Source organism: Sciurus vulgaris (genome assembly GCF_902686455.1).
Source record: "Sciurus vulgaris genome assembly, chromosome: 1".
Classification (NCBI taxonomy): Eukaryota; Metazoa; Chordata; class Mammalia; order Rodentia; family Sciuridae; genus Sciurus; species Sciurus vulgaris.
In genome coordinates, this window is record NC_136461.1 from 108,379,131 (window position 1) to 108,402,560 (window position 23,430).

A 23,430-nucleotide genomic window follows, 5' to 3' on the forward strand; every position below is an offset into this window, starting at 1 on the left:
CCATCAACACCTACAGTTTAGTGTGTGAGGTTGAGGCTCTCTGTAATCTCAGTGTTTCACACACCCACCTGCATGTACTGCTTGCACATCTACGGCCTGGCTTGGGAATCAGAAGTATGTGAATTTATTTGCTTTCTCTGCTCCAGCATGGCCCCGACCCTTCCATTGTTCTGTTCAGGGTTAGATTTTGTTAGTTCTAGACACTTATACACACATACAGACACTTATACACACATACAGATCCACAAACTTTCCTAGTGGAATGACTTCATCCTTTCTTCCTCACCCTTCTGGAAGTAAGACCCTAGTGTCTCAGGCCCAAGAGAAGGGTCTCCTTTAGCGTGGTGTTTGCAGACAGCTATGGCCAAAGGTCATTGTCAGCTTCCAGTGCTATGCTACATCTTTTCAGGCACTTTAGATGGTATACAGGGCCATCCTCAGTCCTCTTCCCTGACCTCAGGCCCTTTCTGTTCCCCCAGGGATCCATTGTCCTTTAGACCTTCCCTTCCCCTGCGCTCCACTTCCCCTTGGAAGGTAGGGGTTAATTTACCCTAGGATTGACTGAGGTCAATATCGGTGGGTAGAAATGTTAAACGCTAACTCACGCTGGCGCTAGACCCAGAGACAGTCAGCACCAGCCCTTACATCTTTCCACTCTCTGGACAGCCTGCTCATTGGAGGAGATTGGGTAGCTGGGAAGTTTTGTAAAAGACAGACTGGGATTTTTTTTTTTATATATTTTTCAGAATCTCTTGACTTTTCCTCCTTATCATCTTTATTTCTAGAGATGAAAGGACCCATACCAGTAGGGGAAGAAGGAAGGTGAACCATGTGTGTTGAATTCTTTCAAAAACCATAAAAAGACCTTTAACAAAAGAAAAATAGTTCTGTAAGTCACCTCCTCTAGTCTCCTTTCCGTAAAATGGCCACAGTCAGCAGTACCAGCTGTGGAGGGGCTTTCTTTCCAAACAGGTGAAGATGAAAATATGAGCTTTGTGATTATTTATTGCCTTAGTCAGCTTTTCATCACTGTAAGCAAAATACCCAACAAGTACAACTTAGAGGAGGAAAAGTCTGTTTTGTCTCATGGTTTCAGAGATTCCAGTCTGTTGTCAATTGGCTTGTGCTCTAGGACTGAGGTGAGGCAGAACATCATGGCAGAAGGGTATAAGACATTAGCTCATGGCAGCCAGGAACAAGAGAGAAAGAGAGAGAAAAGAGCCAGGGACAAAATATATAGTCCCCAAGGCAAGTGTCTAGAGACCCACTTCCTTCAGTCATGTCCCACTTGCCTATAGTTACTACCCAATAATCCATTCAAGTTATTAACCCATCAAATGGATTAATCCACCGATTAGGTTATGACTCTTATAATCTAATCATCTTACCTTCAGCATTAATACAGGAACTTTTGGGGGATACCTCTTATCCAAACCATAATGCTAATAAAAACCAGGTTGTGTCCAGGTCTCTGGACAATACCTGACATGTGAATTCAGTAGACTTGCTCAACCATCACTGGTTCAGCCTTGGTAAGATTGGCATGGAACAGCAGGGAATTTGTGCTTTCTGTAGGCAGGGAGATCTGAAATGAAGAGAAAAGAAAGGACTGAGCCACTTCTAGTTATGTGCAACCCTTCTCTGCCCTGGGAGAAGTGGATAGAAGGGCTAAGTGTTTCTCTGCACAGGAACAGAAGGCTAGGACAAGGCAGCTTCCTGCCAGCCCTGGGCTTGCAGCAGGAGTACATTGGAGAATCCAGGACGGGGGCCTGGAGTTGGGACAAAAGAATGCTGGATGTGGGCCTACTGATGTCCCCTCTTTTCTTTGGTTTTTAGCACCCCCAATGGAAACAGCCTCAGTGCTGCAGAGCTCACCTGTGGGATGATCATGTGCCTGGCCAGGTAAGCACTTGACTCCTCAGCAGAGCCAAGCCCTCTGGTATGTCAGTTATTGTGACTTGTCAAGCAAACTGATGGAGAGAAATTTAAGATTCAACCTGGCAACCTGCAGACTGCTGAGAACCTTTGAGGATCAGTCCTCTACTCAATACCCCAGTTCCCAGCACACAGAGGTTATGGGGCCTCAGGGTGCTAGTGAGTGTACCCACAGAGAGGGTGGATACAGGGCTCATTGAGAGAGTGTGCAGGTGTGATCTTCCTTCTCTTTCCTTATTCATTTGCCTCTCTCCACACCCACACGGACTGAGACTCTCTAGCCTCCAGCCCTTCCACATTTTCCATGCCCTGTTGCCTGGAACATCTTTCCCTACCACCATTGTCTAGGTACCACTTATTATTTTTTAGCCTATTTAAACTCAAGATTTTAAGATCTAGCTCAAATTTTTAGCATATGTAAACTCAAGTTTTTAACATTTATCTCATGTTAATTCATTCAAGAAGCTCCCTTTGGTTTCCCTAGCTGGACCCTGACTGATTCCCTTGGCCCCCAGGACTTACCTGTCACCACCTTTACAAATATGTATTGTAATAGCATAGAATCCACACCTGCTCCAGATTCTTGTGCCCACCCATGGATTCATAACACAATCAAACTCAAATGCTCAAATCTCTTACTCCTCCAGCAGAGATCCTGGAGGGTGTGGACCACTTGAGTAGAGGGGACAGTCCAGTGACCAGATTGGATGTGGCACATAATGTGCAGGAGTCCCATTGTATCCATGTGTCCAATAGTCATTTGCCAAAAATTATGCACTTCTGTTAAACCAGGCATTTCGTGAATTTCTATGGTCAGTAGGAAGGAAAACTCAAACAGGGCAGGAATCTGTTCTAGGTGCCTTTGAAGATCCTGGGATCCTTAAACCAGGGGTCCAGGTAGCCAAGACTCTTTATTCAGGCTTGAAATCTGCTAGGACCAAAATTTACCCTTTTCCCATCCTGAAATTATGTACATTCCTTTAATCCCAGTTACTTGGAAGGTTGAGGCAGAAAGAGCACAAGTTCAAGGCCAGCCTGGGCAACTTAGTGAGACTCTGTCTCAAAATAAGAAATTTGGGGTTGGGGATATAGCTCAGTTGGTAGAGTGCTTGCCTTGGAAGCATAAGGCCTGGGGTTCAACCACCAGCATTGAAAAAAAAAAAAAATTTAAAAAGAAATGAGGATGCTCAGTGGTAAAGGACCTGTGGATTCAGTCCCCAGTTCCAAAGGAAGAGGACCTGTTCTTCCTCCTGATGGAGGAGGATCTGGGGGCGTTAACTTTGCTTTAACGCTTTGCCAGGAGTCCTTCCTGGGACCTCAGGTATCAACTGGTTGTTAGGGAAGGGGAGATGGGGAAAGGGAAGAACAGGGACATCTTACATGACAGAAGGGTCACAGCTTAGAAGGGCCCCTGACCTGACCCAGAACACCTGGGCTGAGTGTCTTTCCCTCTAGAAAAGTATAGAAGCCTGGTGCCCTGGTTCCAGTGGCACTATTTAATTCGGTAATTCACTCATTCCTTCCTTTCTGTCTTCCTCCCTCTTTCTCTTCTTTTCTTGGTTCCTTCTTCCCTCTCTCCCTTCCTTCCTTTTGAGTAAGGGAGGGATCTCAATGCAACTTATCTATATAATTTTTTACCTTTTTTTGTTGTTGTTGTTCTGGAGGTGGAAGGAAAGAGTTGAGAGCCAAGAATAATTTCCTTTCTATTCTACAAGGGGGCAAAATGCTATGATTTATAGGAAGCCCCTTTTTCTCTCCCATCCCGCTTATCTTTGACCTCCCTCATCAATGATGCATCAAAACTATAAAATGAATACCCTGTTAAGAGGGAGCTACCTGACTCATAACTTGTTGCATGTCAGTCTCTTTGGACTGCTTTCCAGTCAGGTGACGCTGGGTGAGATGCTCAGCCCAGTGCCCCTCTTATAGGGAGTCTAAATAGAGAAGGTGATTCTTATACATTGTTTCTTATTCCTTCCTTTTTTGCCTCCAGAAATGCCTTGATGATTCATGTCTCACGTAACATATCTTAGCCTTTGACTTCTCACTTTGCCCTAATTGTCACTTCCTCTGTCCTCTCCAGAAAACACATGGAGACTCAGACCTCCATATGAACCAGTAGGAAGAGAGAGGTGTTGTGTGGTGGTGGTGGAGGGCAGGAGAGGAAGGTGGTATGGATGCTAGAAGTGTTGGGACCAGGCATTCGGGACAGAACAGGAGGATCTGGACTATGGCACCTCCAACCTCTGTCCCCAGACTAGCCTAAGCCCCTTGGGGCTTAAGAAAATCTCAAGAAGAACAAGTAATCAGATATTCCCTTGATAACAATAGAAGACAGCAGGGGTTATGGTCCTAATGAGATAAGAAGATGAAGGTAACGCCTTGAACCTCTAGAGCATTTGGTGTTATTATTGTGCCCAGTACCCTATTTATTTATCCCTACAAATGTTGAAGATGGGCCATTGCTTAGAGGACACTTACCAAAGTGACTCTCATTGATACCTCAGTAGCTGAGGTGAATCAGAAGCTCCTCCCAGATTCCTAGCTGGGGACAGAAGTCCCAGGGTTCCTAAATCAGGAGTTGCCCAGGATCCCCTTGTTTCCAATAGAATGACCATGGTGGGTGGAAGCTATGCAGACCTGTCTTGGTACTTCCTTCCTGGGCTGGTGAGGGCTTTGGGTGGACCTGCTGAAACTGTTTCTGTCCTTGCAGGCAGATTCCCCAGGCGACAGCTTCCATGAAGAATGGGAAGTGGGAACGGAAGAAGGTGAGCAGTGACCTGACCTCACCACCCCACCGGGTCTCAGCGCCCAACCTCCACTCTCAGTACTGACTTCAACTTCTCCATCTTTTGCCTGTTGCAGTTCATGGGAACTGAGCTGAATGGAAAGACCTTGGGAATTCTTGGCTTGGGCAGGATTGGGAGAGAGGTGGCCACTCGGATGCAGTCCTTTGGGATGAAGGTAAAGGTTGCCAGACCCCTTGGACCAAAACCTTTGTCCTAAATGGGTCCTTAAAACACCTGAGTAAACAATAACCAGGGATGGAGGGAACACTGACCTGCTGTCCAGGACATTTGAACCCAAAAGCTGGGAATACTTGATGGTTTCCAGTGAGTCAACAGCCCTGAATCCCAGTGGGCTGGAGAGGGTTTTAGTACCCTGTCCATCCTTTTCCTGTCTGGCTATGAGGCCTCCTGGTTTGCTGTGTCTGTTTTCCTGTGATACTTGACAAAACAGCATCAAATACTTTCAATACAATGGTTATCCTGTACTTCTTGTTTCTCTTCATATTCCAGAAGAGATTAAAAAGTGTGTGTGGTGTGGTGGCACATACCTGTAATCTCAGCAACTCTGGAGGTTGAGGCCAAAGAATCAAGTTTGAGGCTGCCCTCAGCAACTTAGCAAGACCTTCTCTCCAATAAAAAGGGCTGGGGCATAGCTCAATGATAAAGCACCTCTGAGTTCAATCTCCAGTACCAAAAAAAAAAAAAAAAGAAAGAAAAAAAGATTTAAAAGTGCTTGTGTGCATACCGTGATAGAATTGTAGAGCCCATGGTGTCTCAGAAATCCTGTCTGAACCATACCTTTTCTTTCTCTGGGAGCTCAGGAGGCTCTGGCCGAGGGACCACTGTGATCAACAGCAGTGACACCTCCTCAGGCTAATCCAGGAGACCATGCCAACAGGAAGGCCAGTCAGTTGAGAGAGGGGTCCTGCAGGGCTGCCCAGGCAGGCTGGAGGTGGCTAAGAGTACCAGCAGACATCTCCATGTTCACCATGGCTGTTGAAAGAATTACAAGGGTTATGGGTCAAATTGCAGCCAGGAAGCCTTTAGTTAAACATTAAGAAAAATTGTTTTGATGATAATCAGATAATCATATGTCTAGAAAATGTTTACATAGAGCTACTCTGGAATTTTCCCATTCTCTCTTGTTCTTTCTCTTCATCTCATCCTTCCTACCTTCTGAGTCTTAAAGGGATGTTATAGGTTAACTTTATATTGATGTCCAGATTTGTAAGTTATTGCCTAAGAACTCAGCAAATGAATGGCAGCCTGGAACCCACATGGGCATCCCATTATATCACATTGAATATCTTCCTCTGCTTCCTACCTCCACTCTTCACTGTATTTATTTAAGTCAGATTTCTTTCATTAGCCTCAGCAATGGGAAGGACAGACATTTTTCTAGATCCCTGAGAGAGGTGGGCATGGTCCAGCAGGATCTTTTGATCATGAAAACAAATGACAGTCTTCTCTGTGTGCAGGGGTAGAGGGATGCCATGAGCCACCAAGAGCACTCTCTCCCTCATCTTTTGTGAGAATCAAGGTCAAGATATAGCCCATGAAGAATTCAGATCTTCCAAAACCTATGATCAAGTGTGCTAGTCAGATTTTCATCACTGTGACCCAAATACCTGACAAGAACAACTTAGAGGACGAGAATTTATGTTGTGCTTATAGTTTCAGTTCGTGGTCAGCTGACTCCATTGCTGTGGGCGCAAGTGAGGCAGAACATCATGGTGGAAAAAGGCTGCTCTGATTATGATAGGAAGCAGAAAAATATGAATACCCAAATACCTGTCTCTTGTGACCTGCTTCCTCCTGCCATGCCCCACTTGCCAACAGTTATCACCCATTACAGTAGTCCTTTCAAATTATTGGTCCATCAAATGGTTTAGTACACTGATTGGCTTACAGCTTTCATAATCTAATCTTTCATTTCTGAACATTTCATCCATTATTTAAGATGAGCTTTTTGTGGGGAGACTTCATATCCAAACCATAACATCAGAGGTTAGGTAGCACTAAGAGTGCATGAAGCCAACCAGATGATTGTTCCATTGATGATGCAGCGACTTGGAGACAGATGCCCGCAGCCATTCCCTAATTCCCACTCCCCTTCCCTGGTGCACCACCACTCACCAGACTCCTCTAGCTCAGGAACATTCATCCTCAAGGACACCATGACAGTGATTGAGTCTAGCCATTAAACCCTACCTCATTTCCTGAGAAGTGGAAGTGGTAGGGAAGCTTGTTCATTTGAAACTAATCAGCTGCTTACCAACTGCCCCTGACTACTCCTGAGGTTCAGGGGAATACGGGACCTTGAATGTCAACGTCAGAAAATGATTGCTACCTCTCAGGCACATGTTTATTCAGAGAGATGTCTAGAGCCTGCTGATTTCATTATCTTCCTGTTTCTCTAGCAGATCACCCTCAACATGCTTGCTCAAATGTTTTCTTCCCACCATGGCCTTGAGGGTGTAGATGCTTCCCTTGGGATTTCTTCTGCCCAGGTGTCTCTGGAGGGTCACTCACAGTTGTCTTGATTTTGAAACACACTCTCTATAATCTTCTGGAATGTCCCCCTCCTACCTTGGCCCCTCCCAAAGCTGCCTGGCCCTGGTCATTCCTGAGTAGTCCAAATGGCCTCTCTTGCTCTGCTACTCAACTTGGTCATGTTCTATAATACATGTCTGGGTCCTGATGAGTTTTGTTTCAGGGCTGAGAGAGCCCAATGTCATCATCCAAACTTCTGTCCATTGTCTAGCGTCACAGAGAGCAAGACTTTCCTTTCTAAAGAAAGGAAGATTCTTGAACAAGTTATGAGATAGTTTATAAGTATCTGAACAGGAAATAATGATCAGTGTTTATTAAACACAGGCTGTTTCAAACTAGCCTTATTCTCTTTGGAAACCATTATTGAACTGGAAGAGCATGGAAATTCTTAGATATCATTTATCTGGACTATTTAAACCATTAAGTCCAGAGTTTTCAATTCTGTGGAAATTTCAATGAAATCAACACAAGTGCATTAAAATAGGTTGAAAATCATAATCTAGAGCTTATATATCCTATATATATTTTTTTTTCATTTTCATGAGTGCATATGGAAATATGTATATATTTCTAAATGTACTAATCTTCACCAATTATTTTTCTCAGAAGAGTAAAAAATAAAAATAATATTTAGTTCAAAGCAATCATAAGTGGTACATTTATTGTTCAGTTTAGGTTTTTTATGGGTATCCCATATATGGGACATAAAGGGTAAAAGTGATCTTTTAATCATGTAACAAATGTGCTCATGAAAATTAAGATATAAAGAAACCCTTATCTAGTTTCCCAGTCCTAGTATCTTGACAGTAACACCAGTTTGGCATGTGTCACCCCAGATTCTCTGTGCATTGACATAAAATGCATAGAGTTCTCTGGATCTGTGCCTATAGAAAACGTAGTATTGCGTGTGGTATTAAAATAAAAATACTGCCTGGTGAATGGTACACTCCTTTAATCCCATCAACTTGGAAGGTTGAGGCAGAAGAATCACAAGTTCAAGGCCAGCCTGGACAACTTAGTGAGACCCTGTCTCAAAATAAAAAAGACCGGGGATGTGGGAATGTGGCTTAGTGGTTGAGCACCCCTGGGTTCAATTCCCGGTATGGGGAGAGGGGGGATAAAACTGTAGGTTTTAGAGTAACTATAGATCTACCATGATTTTAAACTTAAACTATGATGTGGAATTCCATTGTATGGATAAATTGCCTTTTTTTTTTTTTTTTTTTTTTTGGCCATTCCCCCAATGATAGATTGTTTGCAAAAGTAGACTTTAGCAAGCTCTCTCTTTCATGATTCCTTGGGTCTAAGGTGGAGTCCCTGGGCTCGGTGCTTGTACTGTTAAAGCGATTAGTAACAGGTTGAAGAATTGACCCTTCCACCTGGAGGAAGAGTGTCCAAGATAGAGGTCTGCTTTGTCTCCAGAAGCCTGAACCATGTGTCATTTGTGGATGACAGGAAGCCAAGAGAGGAAATTAATACTTGAGAGTACAGAATCAGGTCCTAAAAGACATGAGAAATCTGGAGTGGTTAGGCATCCTAACAGGAAATTTAGCTAAAATTGTTTCCCCTTATGTGGATCCAAAAAACAACTAGACAAGTGTTGAAGGTAGAAGCATTTGTGAAAACCTTTTCTGGGAGAGGATGGCTTTGGTTGACCTAAGAGCAGTGTGATTAACAGTAGTATGCTTGATAAAAAAAGATAATATGACTTTTGGGAACATTAAAAGAAATACGGATTCCAGAGCAAGGTGTAATTTCCACACACCCTGTACTCATCAGCCTGCAACCTGCTGGTGGTGTGAGTCATACAGGACTGACACTCCATGCTTCTCGTTCTGGCTTAGACATTTTTCTCCATAGTGTTGCCAAATAGTAGGTTGTAACTTTAGAGACTCAGCTAGTCTGTTCCCTAGAATGTGTTAATAGACCCAAGCCAGTTTAGAACTGAGCCTTGTACTTTCTTATCAAAGTTTTCCAGAGGAAGGGATCAGCATCCATTAACAGTTTCTTTGTGGCCAGTGTTGGTATGAATCTGACCTTAGCCTGGAGGGATGGGCCTTGAACCTGAGCCACCAGTTGTTACTGATCCATTGGGCCCAGCTAATGTTTACTGATGTCTGTGGTGTCAGTCACTATGCTCACAACCACCCTGAACAGTATTATCCCAGGTTTACAGATAAGGAAACTGAGTTCCAGCAAGGTCATCTGATAAGCTCCAGGTAATAGGACTAGACAGAGGAGCAGTCCCTTCATTCTGGGTGTGCTCTTTGCCCAGGACCACCACTGGCTTCATTCGTGATCCACACTAGTTTAACGTAGCTCCTGCCCCATGTCTCTGTGCTCAGATGTTCAAAGGACAAATGTTCTCCAGGACAGGCAGCTCTCATCTCAGCCTGGTACCTGGAATTCTTACTGCCTTAGAGCAGTGATTTTAAAACTTCCCAGATCATCAGGTTCTGGAAGGATGTCCTAGCGACACAGGTGGGAGCAAGGAGGAAGCCCCAGGAGACAGTAGGTGTTGGACTTTAAGCCTTTATCTCTGTGGCTTTGAACAGATCTGATTTTCTTGTTGGCTGTTTTTTGTTTTGTTTTTCTCAGCACTGGGGATTGACCCAGATGCAATACCAGTCAGCCTCATCCCCGACCTTTTATATTTTTTTTTTATTTTGAGACAGGATTGCATTAAGTTGTTGAGACTGGCCTCAAATTTGTAATCCACCTGCCTTAGCCTTCAAGTGGCAGGGATTACAGGTGTGTACCACTGCATCTGGCTTTATTAGTTTATTTTTTCCTTTAAGGTCATTTTTTTAATTTGTGCATTATAATTGGCTCATATATGCACATAACATAATTTGGTCAATTTCATTCCCCAGTACTTCCCCTTTCCCTCCCCCTGGTTTCCTTCCTCTATTGAAATGGTCTCCCTTCTTTTTTCATGAGATCTCCCCTCCTTTTTTCCTTTTTTTCTCTCTATCTTCCACATGAGAAAAAGCATACCAAACTTTCTGAGTTTGACTTATTTCACTTAACATTATGTCCCTCATTTTCCTGCTAATGACCCAATTGTTCTTCTTTATGGCTGAGAAAAACTCCATTGTGTACATACACTTCATTTTCTTTATCCATTCATTCATCCATTGACAGACACCTAGGCTGATCCTGTAATTTGACTGTTGTACTGCTATAAACATCGGTATGCATGTATCACTATTGTACACTGACTTTAATTCTTCTGGATAAATGCTGAGGAGTGGTATAGCTGGGTCATATGGTGGTTTCAGTCCTACTCTTTTGAGACAACTACTCCATAGTGGTTGTACTAATTTATAATCTCATGAATGCTATATAAGTATTCCAAAACTATGGACTGTTTCACAAGTTTGCATGTCATCTTTGTGCAGGAGCCATTATTAATCTACTCTGTATCATTCCAATCCTTGTATATGTATTGCCTAAGTGAGCACTGAACTGATTTTTTTTTAATATTAGTTTTTTGTTTAAGGTTTCATTGCAGCAATAGTAAGAGTTCTAGTGATAAGCCAAAAAAAGTGGCTTTGGGATGGAGGGGAGTGAGACCATTGCTATTCTCCATCTGAGCCCCTTGAACTTGAAGGCCTCTCCTTTCTTCCATCTTCTGGTAAGCCAGCAGCACCCTGGAGCTGGAAGATGAGCCTCCCAGGTGTCCCCCTGGAGAACTGCTTGGGAAGGGTAGTTTCCTCCTCTGTTGCCCCAACATTAAGAGTCTGCTGGGACTAAGGCTGAGGTGGGGGAATCCCTTCTCGCTTCTCCCCAAGGATCCTCTCTGGGAATAATCTTTGAAAAGTGTGTCCAAGAGTGCTCCAACTTCTGCATCTTGTAGGACATCTGACCCTTTCCAGGATAGATAGGACCCTGGGCAAGCATGTCTTCTGGACCTGATGCCATTTTTTCAACTCCCCAAACATTCGCTAAACTATTCTCCCCTTGCAGAACTCTAACCCTTAGCTGAGTTCAGCTACTTTCTCTCCTGGTTCTATCAAGTGAAAAATGAGAACAGGACTTTCTCAGCCAAATATGTTCCCTGCAGTTATCTGCAGATAAATGAGATATTGTTTCTGTAAGAAAGAGCTGACTCAGTGCCTTGCTTACTGCTGCGGAAGATGCTTATCTACCTCTCTCAGGGGTTGCTCCCCAGGCACCTGCTGGCTTAGCAGGGGACTGAGCAAGGCCAAGGCTGTAGGATCCTTCCTCCTTCCAGCCCCAGGCTGTGTCTTGGCTCCTGAGAGCAGAACGGACCATAGGGTACCGTGAGCTCCTTCAGTCAGGCTGGACTTTGTGATCTCTTTTACTGTCCTTTTCTTCTCCTGACTTCACATGAAGAAAAAAATACATCTGGATTAGAGATGAATAGGGACATTGTTCCAGCCAGCCTCAGCGTCAGCAGACAAAGAAGATCTGTCAGGGCGAGGACAGCAGTCCTCTCTCCTCCCTGGACACTTACTTCTCCCCACCAGACTTGAGTAGGTTTTATATAAAGGGGAATGGCAATATCAGAACAGGGGCTCAGAACCTATAAGCCCTCAGTGCCCTGTGACCATAGTCCTTGTAGGCCCCAGGAGGTAACTTCTTTCCCGTAAATGGACAGCAGTAGTTGGGGTGGGGCCAAGCAGCTTTGCTCTGCTCATTCCACGAGGTAAAGCCTTTGACTTATGCATAAGCATTTTTATTTTCTTCCCCAGCAGTTCTGCATTGAAAATGAAAATCCTTTCCACTGCATTCTAAAATAACTTATATTCCCCTAATTCCAAGAGGAATCCACAAACCTTTATAATCATGAACTCCAAAGAGCAAAGGAGAGACCTAATTCCTTCACCCAGAGAGATCTACAAGTATTATGCTGGTTTTTGTTTTGTTTTTGTTTTTTCTGTTTGTTTTTATTTAATCCTAAGTTAGCTCTAAACATTCTCCTCTCAGTGTTAAAGGGAATTTTTCTACAGGTAACTTTGAATTATTGGGTGTTAAAGCAGGGGATGGTTGAAGTCATTCACCCACTCTTATTTGGGATAGAGGACCCAGGTCCAGAGGGACCTGACACTTGCCTTGACATCTGGTTGGTGCTGAGGAGGGGCTCCTGATTCCAAGTGCATCCCTGGGATGCTGCAGGCCCACCTGGCATGTCATCTCCCTGCCTTCTTGAGAATGGTACATAGACAGGGACTGAGCTTCTGGAGGGAACCCTGGAAAGACCTGTGGGTAAACCAGGCAGAGAGTGGATAGATCTTTGCAGTTGTAAGAGGTAGAACTTCACATCTGGTTGCTGACTCTGCCTGGCTGCTCGTAACTGGTTTGTAACCTTGAATGCATGACCCTTGCTGAGACTGGCATGTCAGGCACCTGAGATTGTCTGATGCAGGAGACACATTTTCATCTGGCTTCACCTTCACTATCTCACACCAGGGCTGTAGCCTCCCACTCTACCTCTGTTGACTCGGATTTGGGGAGAGTGGCTTCTCTGGGTTCCCTGTGCTGACGGGAACGGTGCTACTATCTCCCATGACAGACACTGGGCCCCTGTCACCACTCCCCAAGTTTTCATGTTGACCTGTGTGTGCCCTTTGCCCTTATCCCACCTCTTCTATTGCCCAGCTTCCAGCTGGCCACTCTTAAGGGCCACTAGGAAGGCAAGCTCTGGGCTCAAAGTTCTGCACCAGCTGTGTCACCTCTCTGCCTCAGTTTCTCCCCTCTAAAATAATTGTACCTAACCATCAGGAATGAGTTACATAAAAACCCAGAAACATGAGCATATGAGCCATGAGCATATGTCCTTTCTCCCATCTGAGTTTTCCTTCGTCCCATCACTGACATCTTACGACCGGATGCCACTTTCATGAGGGCAATGTAGCTTATAACTGAGTTTCCTACCTGCCCCCACCCCCTGGGAGTCTACCTCCCTTCCTTCTTCAGTGGTCCCAAGGAGGATCCCCTTTGGGGGACTCCACATCTTCCCTGGCCAGCCTGGATCAAGGTTGTCTCAGGGCTTCCCTATCCCTTTTATGTCTTGCTTTCCTCCCCTGGATGTCTTTACTCCCCCATCCCCATCAAATCTGCCCTGTAAAAGGATTTGCCATTGGTTATTTATACCTCTGTGTTATCTTAGATGCCAAGTGAAGCAAATCATGCAATAAATACAGGATATTCCAAGACTAGATGCATTCCAAGCCCTACTAAAAGAAATTTCAAAGAAAGGGAGTGTTTTCTTTCTGCTGCTATGTCAGCCCTGATATTTCACCCATGTTCCCAGTGACGCATCTTGATCTCTTTCCTGATTCTGTCTGCACTAATGATGCCCTTCTCCCTCACTCTGTCTGAATCCTTAGTACACCTGTCTGTTTCCTGGACCTGTGTGCCTTCCAGCTGCGGCCGCCCTCTCCTTTCCTGGCAGAACCCTGTGATGACATCATTGCTCCCCACGTGATTGTTCATGATTCCTCACTTAGAGCTCCTGTTTCAGGGCTTCGAAGCTCCACCTTGCCCGGCCACTCCTGGCCACTCCTGGACTGCTCTTGCATTTGCTTGTGGTTGGAGCTTTGCTCTAGCCATGCCCCCTCCTAGTTGCACAGTCCTGCTTCCCTTGGTGCTAAAGTCTCACTGAGCTCATTGTTTTGTCATGAGAATTAAACTGGAGGATTAAATTAAGTTTAGCATGGTGTTTGGCATGCAGTAAATGCTCAATAAATAGCTGTTACTAATAATGTCATTATTCATAGTTAATAATGACACTTCCCCCATCTCTCTCACTTCTGATCAGACTATAGGGTACGACCCCATCATTTCTCCAGAAGTCTCAGCCTCCTTCGGTGTCCAGCAGCTGCCCCTGGAGGAGATCTGGCCTCTCTGCGATTTTATCACCGTGCACACACCTCTCCTACCCTCCACGACAGGTAGTGTGTCTCTATCTTATGGCCCCAGAAGCCACAGACCAGATAAGGAGTGGACCTTCAGTCTGGGCCTTCTGCTGATGCTGCTGAGCAGGTGTGGGAAAGGGCCCACCAGGTTTTCTGCAGAGCCTTGGTCAGATGCTTCTGCATCAGATGAAGCAGGGGTGAACTAGCTGGAAATGCACAGGTGTCTGGGTGAGCTGAGTGCATGTGCAACTAGTGACCCATGTGGATTCCTCACAAGGCCCCTGCAGGCCATTCTGATTCTTGCACACACTTGAAGCACTCATAGCTCAAGAACTTCTAGGATATTTCTAAACTGGGTCCAGGACAGGGATCCAGCTCTAGGAAGAGGTGAGAACACAGGGAGCTTTTCAGCAGGAAGAGAGGCTTCTGAGGAAAGAGATGGTTCAAGGGATTCAAGGCCTCAGGAGTCATGCCGCACATGGGATCCAGCATCGTCACAGCAGGCAGGGTCCTCTCTTTCTTCCAGGCTTGCTGAATGACAGCACCTTCGCCCAGTGCAAGAAGGGCGTGCGTGTGGTGAACTGTGCTCGAGGAGGTATTGTGGACGAAGGCGCCCTGCTTCGGGCCCTGCAATCTGGTCAGTGCGCAGGAGCCGCGCTGGACGTGTTTACAGAAGTAAGTGCTTGTGGCCCAGGTGCCGGGAGGAGGGAGGCGATGACATGCAGAAAGGCTGGGGCCAGGGAGAGCCCAGCAGTTTTTGGGAAGGAATGGTAAATGAGAGAAATTGGGTTGCCAAGAATATACCTGTCTGGTTTGAGGAGCTTGCTAAGGAGCAGCCATTGTCTTCTGCAAAATATAGTGTTGGCTTTTGATTTTTGTTTTGTTTTGTTTTGTTTTGGTACTAGGAACTAACCCAGGGTCACTCTACCACTGAGCTAAATCTCCGGACCCTTTTTATTTTTTTTATTTTTAGTCAGGGTCTCTCTAAGTTTCTGAGACTAGCCTCGAATTTGCAATCCTCCTGCCTCAGCCTCCCAAGTTGCCAGGATTCCAGCCACGAGCCACTGCACCCAGCAAAAACTCCTGTTTTAAATAGGACCGAAGTCCTGGTCTCAGGCTTCTTTGTTGCCATATTGAAAACTGGGAGGAAGATCAGATTAAATCAGTGAGGTTGAGGATTTGGGGTAGGAAGAGAAGGGCTTATAGGTCCCTGATTTAAGTGCAGTCCTGTAGCCAGGAAAATAGCCCATCCTGTATCCACTGGCTTTTCTCTTCTCTTCCTCTTTCCCAGAGAGGGACAGAAGCCCAAGGACAGTGATAGTATTCCTTCCCCTCAGAGATCCTGCCCAGTATCACAGCTCCTAACTGTGACTCAGAGAAGAGCATATACTTTGAAATAGGCATTTACAGTGTGCAGGTTACTAGCTGTGTGGCTTTGGCAAATCACTGACCCTCTCTGAGTCCCCGTAGCACTCGCTGTCTATTCCTAGCCTTGGGTGCATGGTGCATTTTGATTTGTGCTCCTGGTCCTCCATCTCTCTGTTGTAAGCTCCATGAAGGAGGAAGCATGCCTCGGCCCTCTTTGAATGGCCATCCTCTTTAGTGTTACGTCTTCCTCTGTCTTCCGTGTCTTTGTTCCACCTGCTATAAGGTGGCAGGGGACCAACCGAGCCCTGGGGAGAGAGCCCAGAAAAGAAGAACCCTAAGTCACTTTCCCAAGGGCAGTATGCAGCTCAATGAGCAGGAGGGGTGGAAGGGACCCTGGAGTGGGGCGTGTGGGTGCCACTAGTGGGCAGCCTTTCCTGGTGAGACCTGATGCTCTTACCTGTGTGAGGTGCCTGTGAAGAGCAGGACATTGTGCACACAGATGGTTAAGTGCTGTAAAGATGCCAGATGGGGGTGAGTTACAGGAAAAACCCAGCAACAGTAATAATGACTACCACTAGTTGGGAACCTGGGAACCTCTTATGTTCAATCCCCACAACAGTGTGATCTAGATAGTATTAACCCATTTCATGGATAAGGAAACTGAGGCTTAAAGAGATGGCAGTTTTTCCCCAAGGCACCTAGGTGACAAGTGGTGGGAATGATATTGGAATCCACAGCTTCTGCTCTGCCCACTCTGTATGATGTCATGAGGAAGCTGATAGAAGAGTCCAGAGACCACTGACCAAACAAGTGGAAGGTGGTGCGGCTCCTGCCTTCCTCTCCTAGCGTTGGGGCAGCCCCAGGGGTAGGTTCAGTCCATTGCAGCCAACGTAGAGGTGTCTCTTTCTGAGCAGGAGCCACCTCGGGACCGAGCCTTGGTGGACCATGAGAACGTCATCAGCTGTCCCCACCTGGGTGCCAGCACCAAGGAGGCCCAGAGCCGCTGTGGGGAGGAGATTGCTGTCCAGTTTGTGGACATGGTGAAGGGGAAGTCTCTCACAGGGGTTGTAAGTATCACTGCGGGGGAGCCGGGGCCTGGAGGCAGAGGGAGGAGGCTGGGAGAGTGTCTTGGGGTGGGGGTGTGAACAGATTCATCCCTGGGGGGCTGAAGATGAGGGAATCCACTTGAGTCTGCTCTCTTGGGGACTGGGTGGGCAGGAGCTGCCTATCTGTGACCTTGAGAGTCCAGACCTTGGAGCAGGGAGCCCAGTTAGCTGTTACATTGTAGCCCTACTGCAGAGATGGTGGCCCTTCCCAGTGCCCAGCCTCCAGAGAAAGAGCCTTTGTTCTCCACATGCCTTGGGAAGGAAGGAGTGTTGTTAGGGTGATACAGCTGTATGCAGTGGGTGTGGGGGCGGGGAGGCCTGCCCAGAAAGCCCCTGTAGGGAGCTGGCACCATGTAAACTCCCCAAGCACTCTGCTTCACGTCCAGGTCAGAGTCTCACCCTGCTGTGACAACTGTTCTCAGCTCCCAGTATGAACCCTCCAGGCCAGCTGGCCCCTTGCTGTCCCCAGATTGTGGTGTTACATATCTACTTTTTGTCTTGGCTCACATCAGGACCTTCCTGACATATGTTTCTCCCCCAAGCCTTTCCTGACTCACAGCAAGTATGCCTGGATATTCCTTCAGTTCCAGTGGGTATCAGATACTGCCATAGCCCTTGGGGGACTTGGATGATTGAGAAAGGCATAGCTCCTTCCAGGAGCTCACCTCTCCCTCACCAAGACCTGCTTGGCCTTTCCAGGACCATCTCAGTTCTTTTGTTAATTAACTACATTCTCTTTTATTATAAAGCTTTGCAAGTTTATATATTTGTGGGGTTTTTGTTTGTTTGTTTTGGGGTGCTTGACCACCAAGCTCTGTTCCCAGTCTCTTATTTTTTATTTTGAGACAGGGTCTTCCTAAATTGCTGAGGGTGTCACTAAGTTGCTGAATCTGATCTCAAACATGTGATCCTCCTGCCTTAGCCTCCCAAGTAACTGGGATTACAGGCATGCACCACTGCACCTAGCTCTTATCTTTGTTTTTAACTAATTTGAAGTTCTCTGAGGACCAAAAACCTGACCAGGTTTCTCTACAGCTTAAATGGGTGGGCCCAGAACATAGAACAAAACTTGGAAAAAGTCAGTGGAAGAAACTAAGTATGTGAGTGTGGGGTTCCTGGCCTTCCTGGCTGACCTTCAGCCTGGTGATGTTTGCTGGAGAGGACTGCAGGAGGAACACGGGATGTTCTGTTCAGTCCTCCCTGACTGACTGACAGCTCTCCAGTCTACCCAGCCCTCTGCATCCTCAGAAGGTCAGGGCACATTATGCTGCCTGGCATCCCTCCTGCCCATTTGGTCTGTGGAAATCAGGAGAGTTTCTTATGGCTAGTTGTCACAAATGTGATGGTGGAGGCTAGAGAAACTGAAGCGGCTGCAGGATGGGGACCAACCAAGACACTTTTTATAGACAGGTCTCACTAGGATGCCAAGACTGACCTTGAATTTACCATCTTCCTGCCTCAGCCTTCCTGTGGGATTGCAGGCACGGACCACTGTGCTTGGTTTCTCTTCTTTATGAAAACAGAGATAGAAGCATCATGTTTCATCTCCTCACATCTTGTAGCTGCCTATTCACTTTGCATCAAACCCCATGTTCTCATAAAATCCTTCTCAGATGGTTCTCTTCACGAGTTGCCTCAAAAAATGGGCAAGTGCCTAATTCATAACTTAGGCACCCTGAACCACAAAATGGAATAGAAATTGCATCCCAGGACAAACTGACTTTGTTATTCAGCCCCTGCTGGGGACCAGGCCTGGCAGACCCTCAATTTGGAACTCTGGCTGGCACCCTCAACTGTTCAGCATGCACTTGACACATGAGTGTTCAAAGCATGATAGGATCATCACCAACAACATGAATCCAGCTTTATAAATTGTGATAATTTATCAGGGTGTTTAGTGACAAGACAGACACTTTAAAGAAAAATCAAGACAATTTTCAAGACTTCCTTTTTTATTTTATTTTATTTATTTATTTTTTGGGTACCAGGGATTAAACTCAGGGCACTCAACCACTGAGCCACATCCCCAGCCTTTTTTTTTGTACTTTATTTAGAAACAGGGTCTCACTGAGTTGCTTAGCACCCCACGTTTGCTGAGGCTGGCTTTGAACTTGGGATCCTCCTGCCTCAGCTTCATGAGCCGCTGGAATTGTAGGCATGTACCACTGTGCTGGCAAGACAAAATTTTTAAATGAAGGCAAATTAGGAATGACATTCCAGAGAGTACCACCACTCCACCTTCAAGTCATTTGTGACTCCATATTTTTATGTCAAAAACCTACCTTCACTGTGCAGTCCAGACCCTTCCCCAGCAAAGGACAAACAAGTCTCCCTTGGAGAGGGCCAGGGCCAACTACTCAGTGACGGAAGAGGGGCCTCCTTTCCTGCTCTGTCCATTTTGCATGGTGTTAGCCTTTAGTTTCCATTTCTGTTCTACAGTCATTGCCTTCTTGTTGGTGACTGATGGAAGTTGTCACTCACTAGGCACCCAAAGCATGAGTGGCCCTGTGCCTTTCCTCCCAGCAGAGCTGGCTTGAGGCAACAAAACCTCAGTTTGGCTTCTGAGTCAGGCAGGTGTGCCCTGACCTGCCTCCTCTGACTTCCCTCTGCTCCCCTTTCTCTGCAGGTGAATGCACAGGCTCTTACCAGTGCCTTCTCTCCACACACAAAGCCTTGGATTGGTCTGGCAGAAGCTCTGGGGACACTAATGCGGGCCTGGGCTGGCTCCCCCAAAGGGACCATCCAGGTGGTAACACAGGGTGAGCGGGAATCTTGTAGACTACACAGCTCAATCTGGGGGCACTGAAGAAGGATGGGGATGGAGAAGTGTAGACCCATCCCCATGGGATGTGTCTGCTACTGGCCTCAGAGCAGGTGAGAGTCTCAGGTGACTTGGACCCTCCTCTCAGTACAGGTCACTGCTAAGGGTAGGGGAGAAGGGTGGGCAGTATAAAAATTCATTGGGAAAATACATTTAATTTTCATAAATCATGTTTATGCAGTAATTTTGGGACAGATATGTTTTGGATGCAAGAAAGGCCTCCACAGAGATTATTTAATGGAAGAGAAAATGGGATGAGTACAGAGAGTCCTAAATTAAGCACCAGTACCATTTGGTTCTGGTTTTACCCTGTTGCTTATCTACTGGGTGACTCCCTCCTTTGAACCTTGATTTCTTCCAAAGTGAAGTGAGAGTTCAGGTGGTTGTGCCTAGTGAGGCAAAGGGGATATTTTGTGTGGTGTTGACTTACTAAGGTCAGCTCTTGGACAGTCTCAGAGTCCTGGGGGGGTGTTTGCTTAGCTGTGGAGTGGGAAAGAGAACGGTGCTCTCGTCTACCCGCAGGCTTTGGCTGACTTTCTAGCAGCTCCCCTACTATTCATATGTGGTTGAGTGGAGAGGCAGTACATTTCCCTTAATGCTGCAAAGGATTTTTCTTCCTCACTGACTGTTGGGCACCTGATACTTGGGGAGAAATCATGAACTAGGGGGAGTTAGACCCAGAGCATTGGCAATACCAGGGGGACAGCCAGGGGATTCCCACTGGCCTGGGTATCCAGGCCCCAGAGGAAACAAGATAATTGCCTCTGCTCATTTCTTGAGGCTTGTAAGGGTCTGAGTGCCAAATATACATGGGAGCAGGGAATTTTCCAAGTCTCCTTGGAGACCCACAGGCAGGCCAGTGTGGCCAGTGGAGTTAGGCTGTATTTTGGATAGGAGTTTCTCAGACTGGCCAATGTCCTGGTTTCCTGGCTTGGACCTGGTATGTCTCCCTTGCTGGCTCTGAGTGATCTCTGCAGGAGAAGCAGAACTGTCCAGTGCAGGCTGCATTTGGGGCCCTCAGGGCAATGAGGAGCCTGTAGCTCAAGGTTAGGTGCCTGTGGCCTCCTGCCCCCTCCTGTGGTGCTCATTGAAGGATGACTTATGGTAACTTTTCTCTGTCCCCAGGAACATCTCTGAAGAACGCTGGAAACTGCCTAAGCCCTGCAGTCATTGTCGGCCTCCTGAAAGAAGCTTCCAAGCAGGCAGATGTGAACTTGGTGAACGCTAAGCTGCTGGTGAAAGAGGCTGGCCTAAATGTGTGTCCCCCTCTCTTCACATTCCCTGTTAGCACTCATTTCCAGAATTTACTCACAATTGGACACGTGGGGTGCAAGTGCTGCCATTCGCCATGATTTCTTCATCTGCCAAAAGGAGATTTCATCTACCTCTGAGCATTGCTGAACAAGCTGATACTCATGAAAGTGCTTTATGGATCAATAAATAAGCACTCTGTGAATTGGAGGCAGTTTGGTACCCCTATTTCACAGCTCAAAAAAATGAGGAGTCAGGCTGCATCTGAGTGGAGGCTTAAATATGGTCCAGCGTGCTCCACTCCAGACTCCATCTGATGTTCCTTATACCATAGCACCCATTGATTGTTTTTTTTCCCACTTTTTTTTTTTTTTTTTTTATTGGTGCGCTATAGTTGTACATAATACACAGTACAACAATATAATTTGGCCAATATCATTCCCTGGCACTAACGCCTTCCTTTCCTTCCTCCCACCCCCGGCCCCTTTCCTGATCTCCCTGATTTTCATGAGATTTGCCCCCACCTTCCTTTTCCTTTTTCTCCTCTAGCTTCTGCATATGAAAGAAAACATGCCCCTTGACCTTATGAGTTTAACTTACTTTGCTTAACATAATGATCTCTAGTTCCATCCATTTTCCTGCTAATAACATAATTTCATTTTTGTTTATGACTGAATAAAACTCCACTGTATATATATACCACATTTTTTAATCCATTCATCTGTTGATGGACACCTAGACTGGTTCCATAGTTTGGTTATTGTGAATTGTGCTGCTATTAACATGGGTATGCATCTATCACTGTAGTAAGATGACTTTAATTCTTTAGGATAAATGCCAAGGAGTGGCATAGCTGGTTCATGTGGTGGTTCCATGCCTAGCCTTTTGAGAAACCGCATACTGATTTCCATAGTGGTTGCAGTAATCTACAATTCCACCAGCCATGTAAAAGTATTCATTCTTCTTCGCATCTTCGCCAGCATTTATTTGTATTCTTACTGGTATGAAATGAAATCTCATGTAGTTTTGATTTGCATTTCCTTGATTGCTGATGATGAACATTTCTTCATATATTTATTGGCCATTTGTTTTTCTTCTTTTGAGATGTGTCTGTTTAATTCACTTGCCCATTTATTAATTAGGGTATTTGATTTGTTTTTGGTTTAAAGTTATTTGAGTTTTTTATGTATTCTAGATACTAATCCTTTGTCAGAAGAGTAGCTAATATTTTCTCCCATTCTGTAGATTCTCTCTTCATATTCCTACTTATTTTCTTTACTGTACAGAAGCTTTTTAATTTGATGCCATTTCATTTATTAATCCTTGGCATTATTTCCTGAGCTTTAGGGGGTCCTATTGAGAAAGTTGTTGCCTATGCTTAAAAGCTGGAGTGTTGACCCTACATTCTCCTGTAGGAGTTGCATAGTTTCTGGTCTAATTCTGTGGTCTTTTATCCACTTTGAGTTGATTTTTGTGCAGGGTGAGAGATAATAAGGATCTAAAATTCATTTTTCTACATGTAGATAACCAGTTGTAGCCAGGCACAGTCGAGGACTATAATCCCAACAGCTCAGGAGGCTGAGATAGAAGGATCACGAGTTCAAAGCCAGCCTCAGCAAAAGTGAGGCACTAAGCAACTCAGTGAGACCCTGTCTCTAAATAACATACAAAATTGTACTAGGGATACGGCTTAGTTGTCAAGTGCCCCTGGGTTCAATCCCCAGTACCCAAATAAGTAAATAAATAACCAGTTGTCCCAGCACTACTTATTAAAAACACTGTCTTTTCTCTGGTGTATGCTTTTGGCACCTTTGTCAAGGATCAGATAACTAATGTGTAGGTTTGTCTCTAGGTCTTTTATTCTGTACCATTTTGATCTGTGGGTCTGTTTTATGCCAATACCATGCAGGTTTTGTTGCTATAGCTCTGTAGTATAATTTGAAGTCAGGCGTTGTGATGCTTCCAGCCTTACTCTTTTGGCTTAGAATTACTTTGACTATTCTGGGTCTTTTATTCTTCCAAACCATTTTTTAAAACTTTTTTTTTTTTCTAGTTCTGTGAAGAATGTCATTGGTATTTTGATGGGAATTGCAGTAAATCTGTGTATTGCTTTTGGTAGCATATCCATTTTTATAATATTAATCATGCCTATCCATGAACATGGGAGGTCTTTCCATCTTTTGAGGCCTTCACTTTCTTTCTTCTTCAGTGTTCTATAGTTTTCATTTCATTTCAGAGGTCTCTCGCCTTCTTGGTTAGATTTATTTGCAGGTTTATTTTGTTTGTTTGCTTGTTTTGAGGCTCCTGCATAGCGCCCATTTCTTGATTAGCTTGCAAACTCTGGAAGCAGGCATCATTTGCTGCCTCTCACAACTTCCCTTTGGTATCTTCCCCTCTGCCTCCCTTTTCAGATCAAAGTCTGTTTCTCAGCTGGTGGGAGCTGGCAGGGAGTAGAGATCCCTTGTCCCCACCCAACTCCTTCCCTCCACATCTATGCCCCAGGAATCAGGGAGTCAGAGCAGGAGAGGCCAGACTGGTTCAGCTCATCTGCAGCTGGGTCCTCCTCAGAGCTCTGCCTTCCTCCCTCTCCCCACTTCCCACCCCTCTTCTGTAAGCCCGCACCTGGTGAATCTCTTTGTCCTTCCTTTGGAGTGGTCCTTAACTCTTCCAGGAAGCTAAGTTCAGGGGCACAAGCTTTACCCCATTTGCCCGAGCCCTAAATT

General features: G+C 45.6%; 1 protein-coding gene across 1 annotated transcript in view; it reads left to right on the plus strand.

The window, feature by feature from the left end:
* The window catches only part of PHGDH (phosphoglycerate dehydrogenase), a 34,273-nt gene that overhangs the window by 9,367 nt on the left and 1,476 nt on the right, over positions 1-23,430 (plus strand). The window contains exons 3-10 of the mRNA XM_079100678.1: positions 1,837-1,902; positions 4,649-4,703; positions 4,801-4,899; positions 14,065-14,197; positions 14,688-14,836; positions 16,444-16,596; positions 19,262-19,394; positions 20,582-20,712. Coding sequence (XP_078956804.1) covers positions 1,837-1,902; positions 4,649-4,703; positions 4,801-4,899; positions 14,065-14,197; positions 14,688-14,836; positions 16,444-16,596; positions 19,262-19,394; positions 20,582-20,712 — 919 coding nt within the window. The remainder of the gene's footprint in view (positions 1-1,836; positions 1,903-4,648; positions 4,704-4,800; positions 4,900-14,064; positions 14,198-14,687; positions 14,837-16,443; positions 16,597-19,261; positions 19,395-20,581; positions 20,713-23,430) is intronic.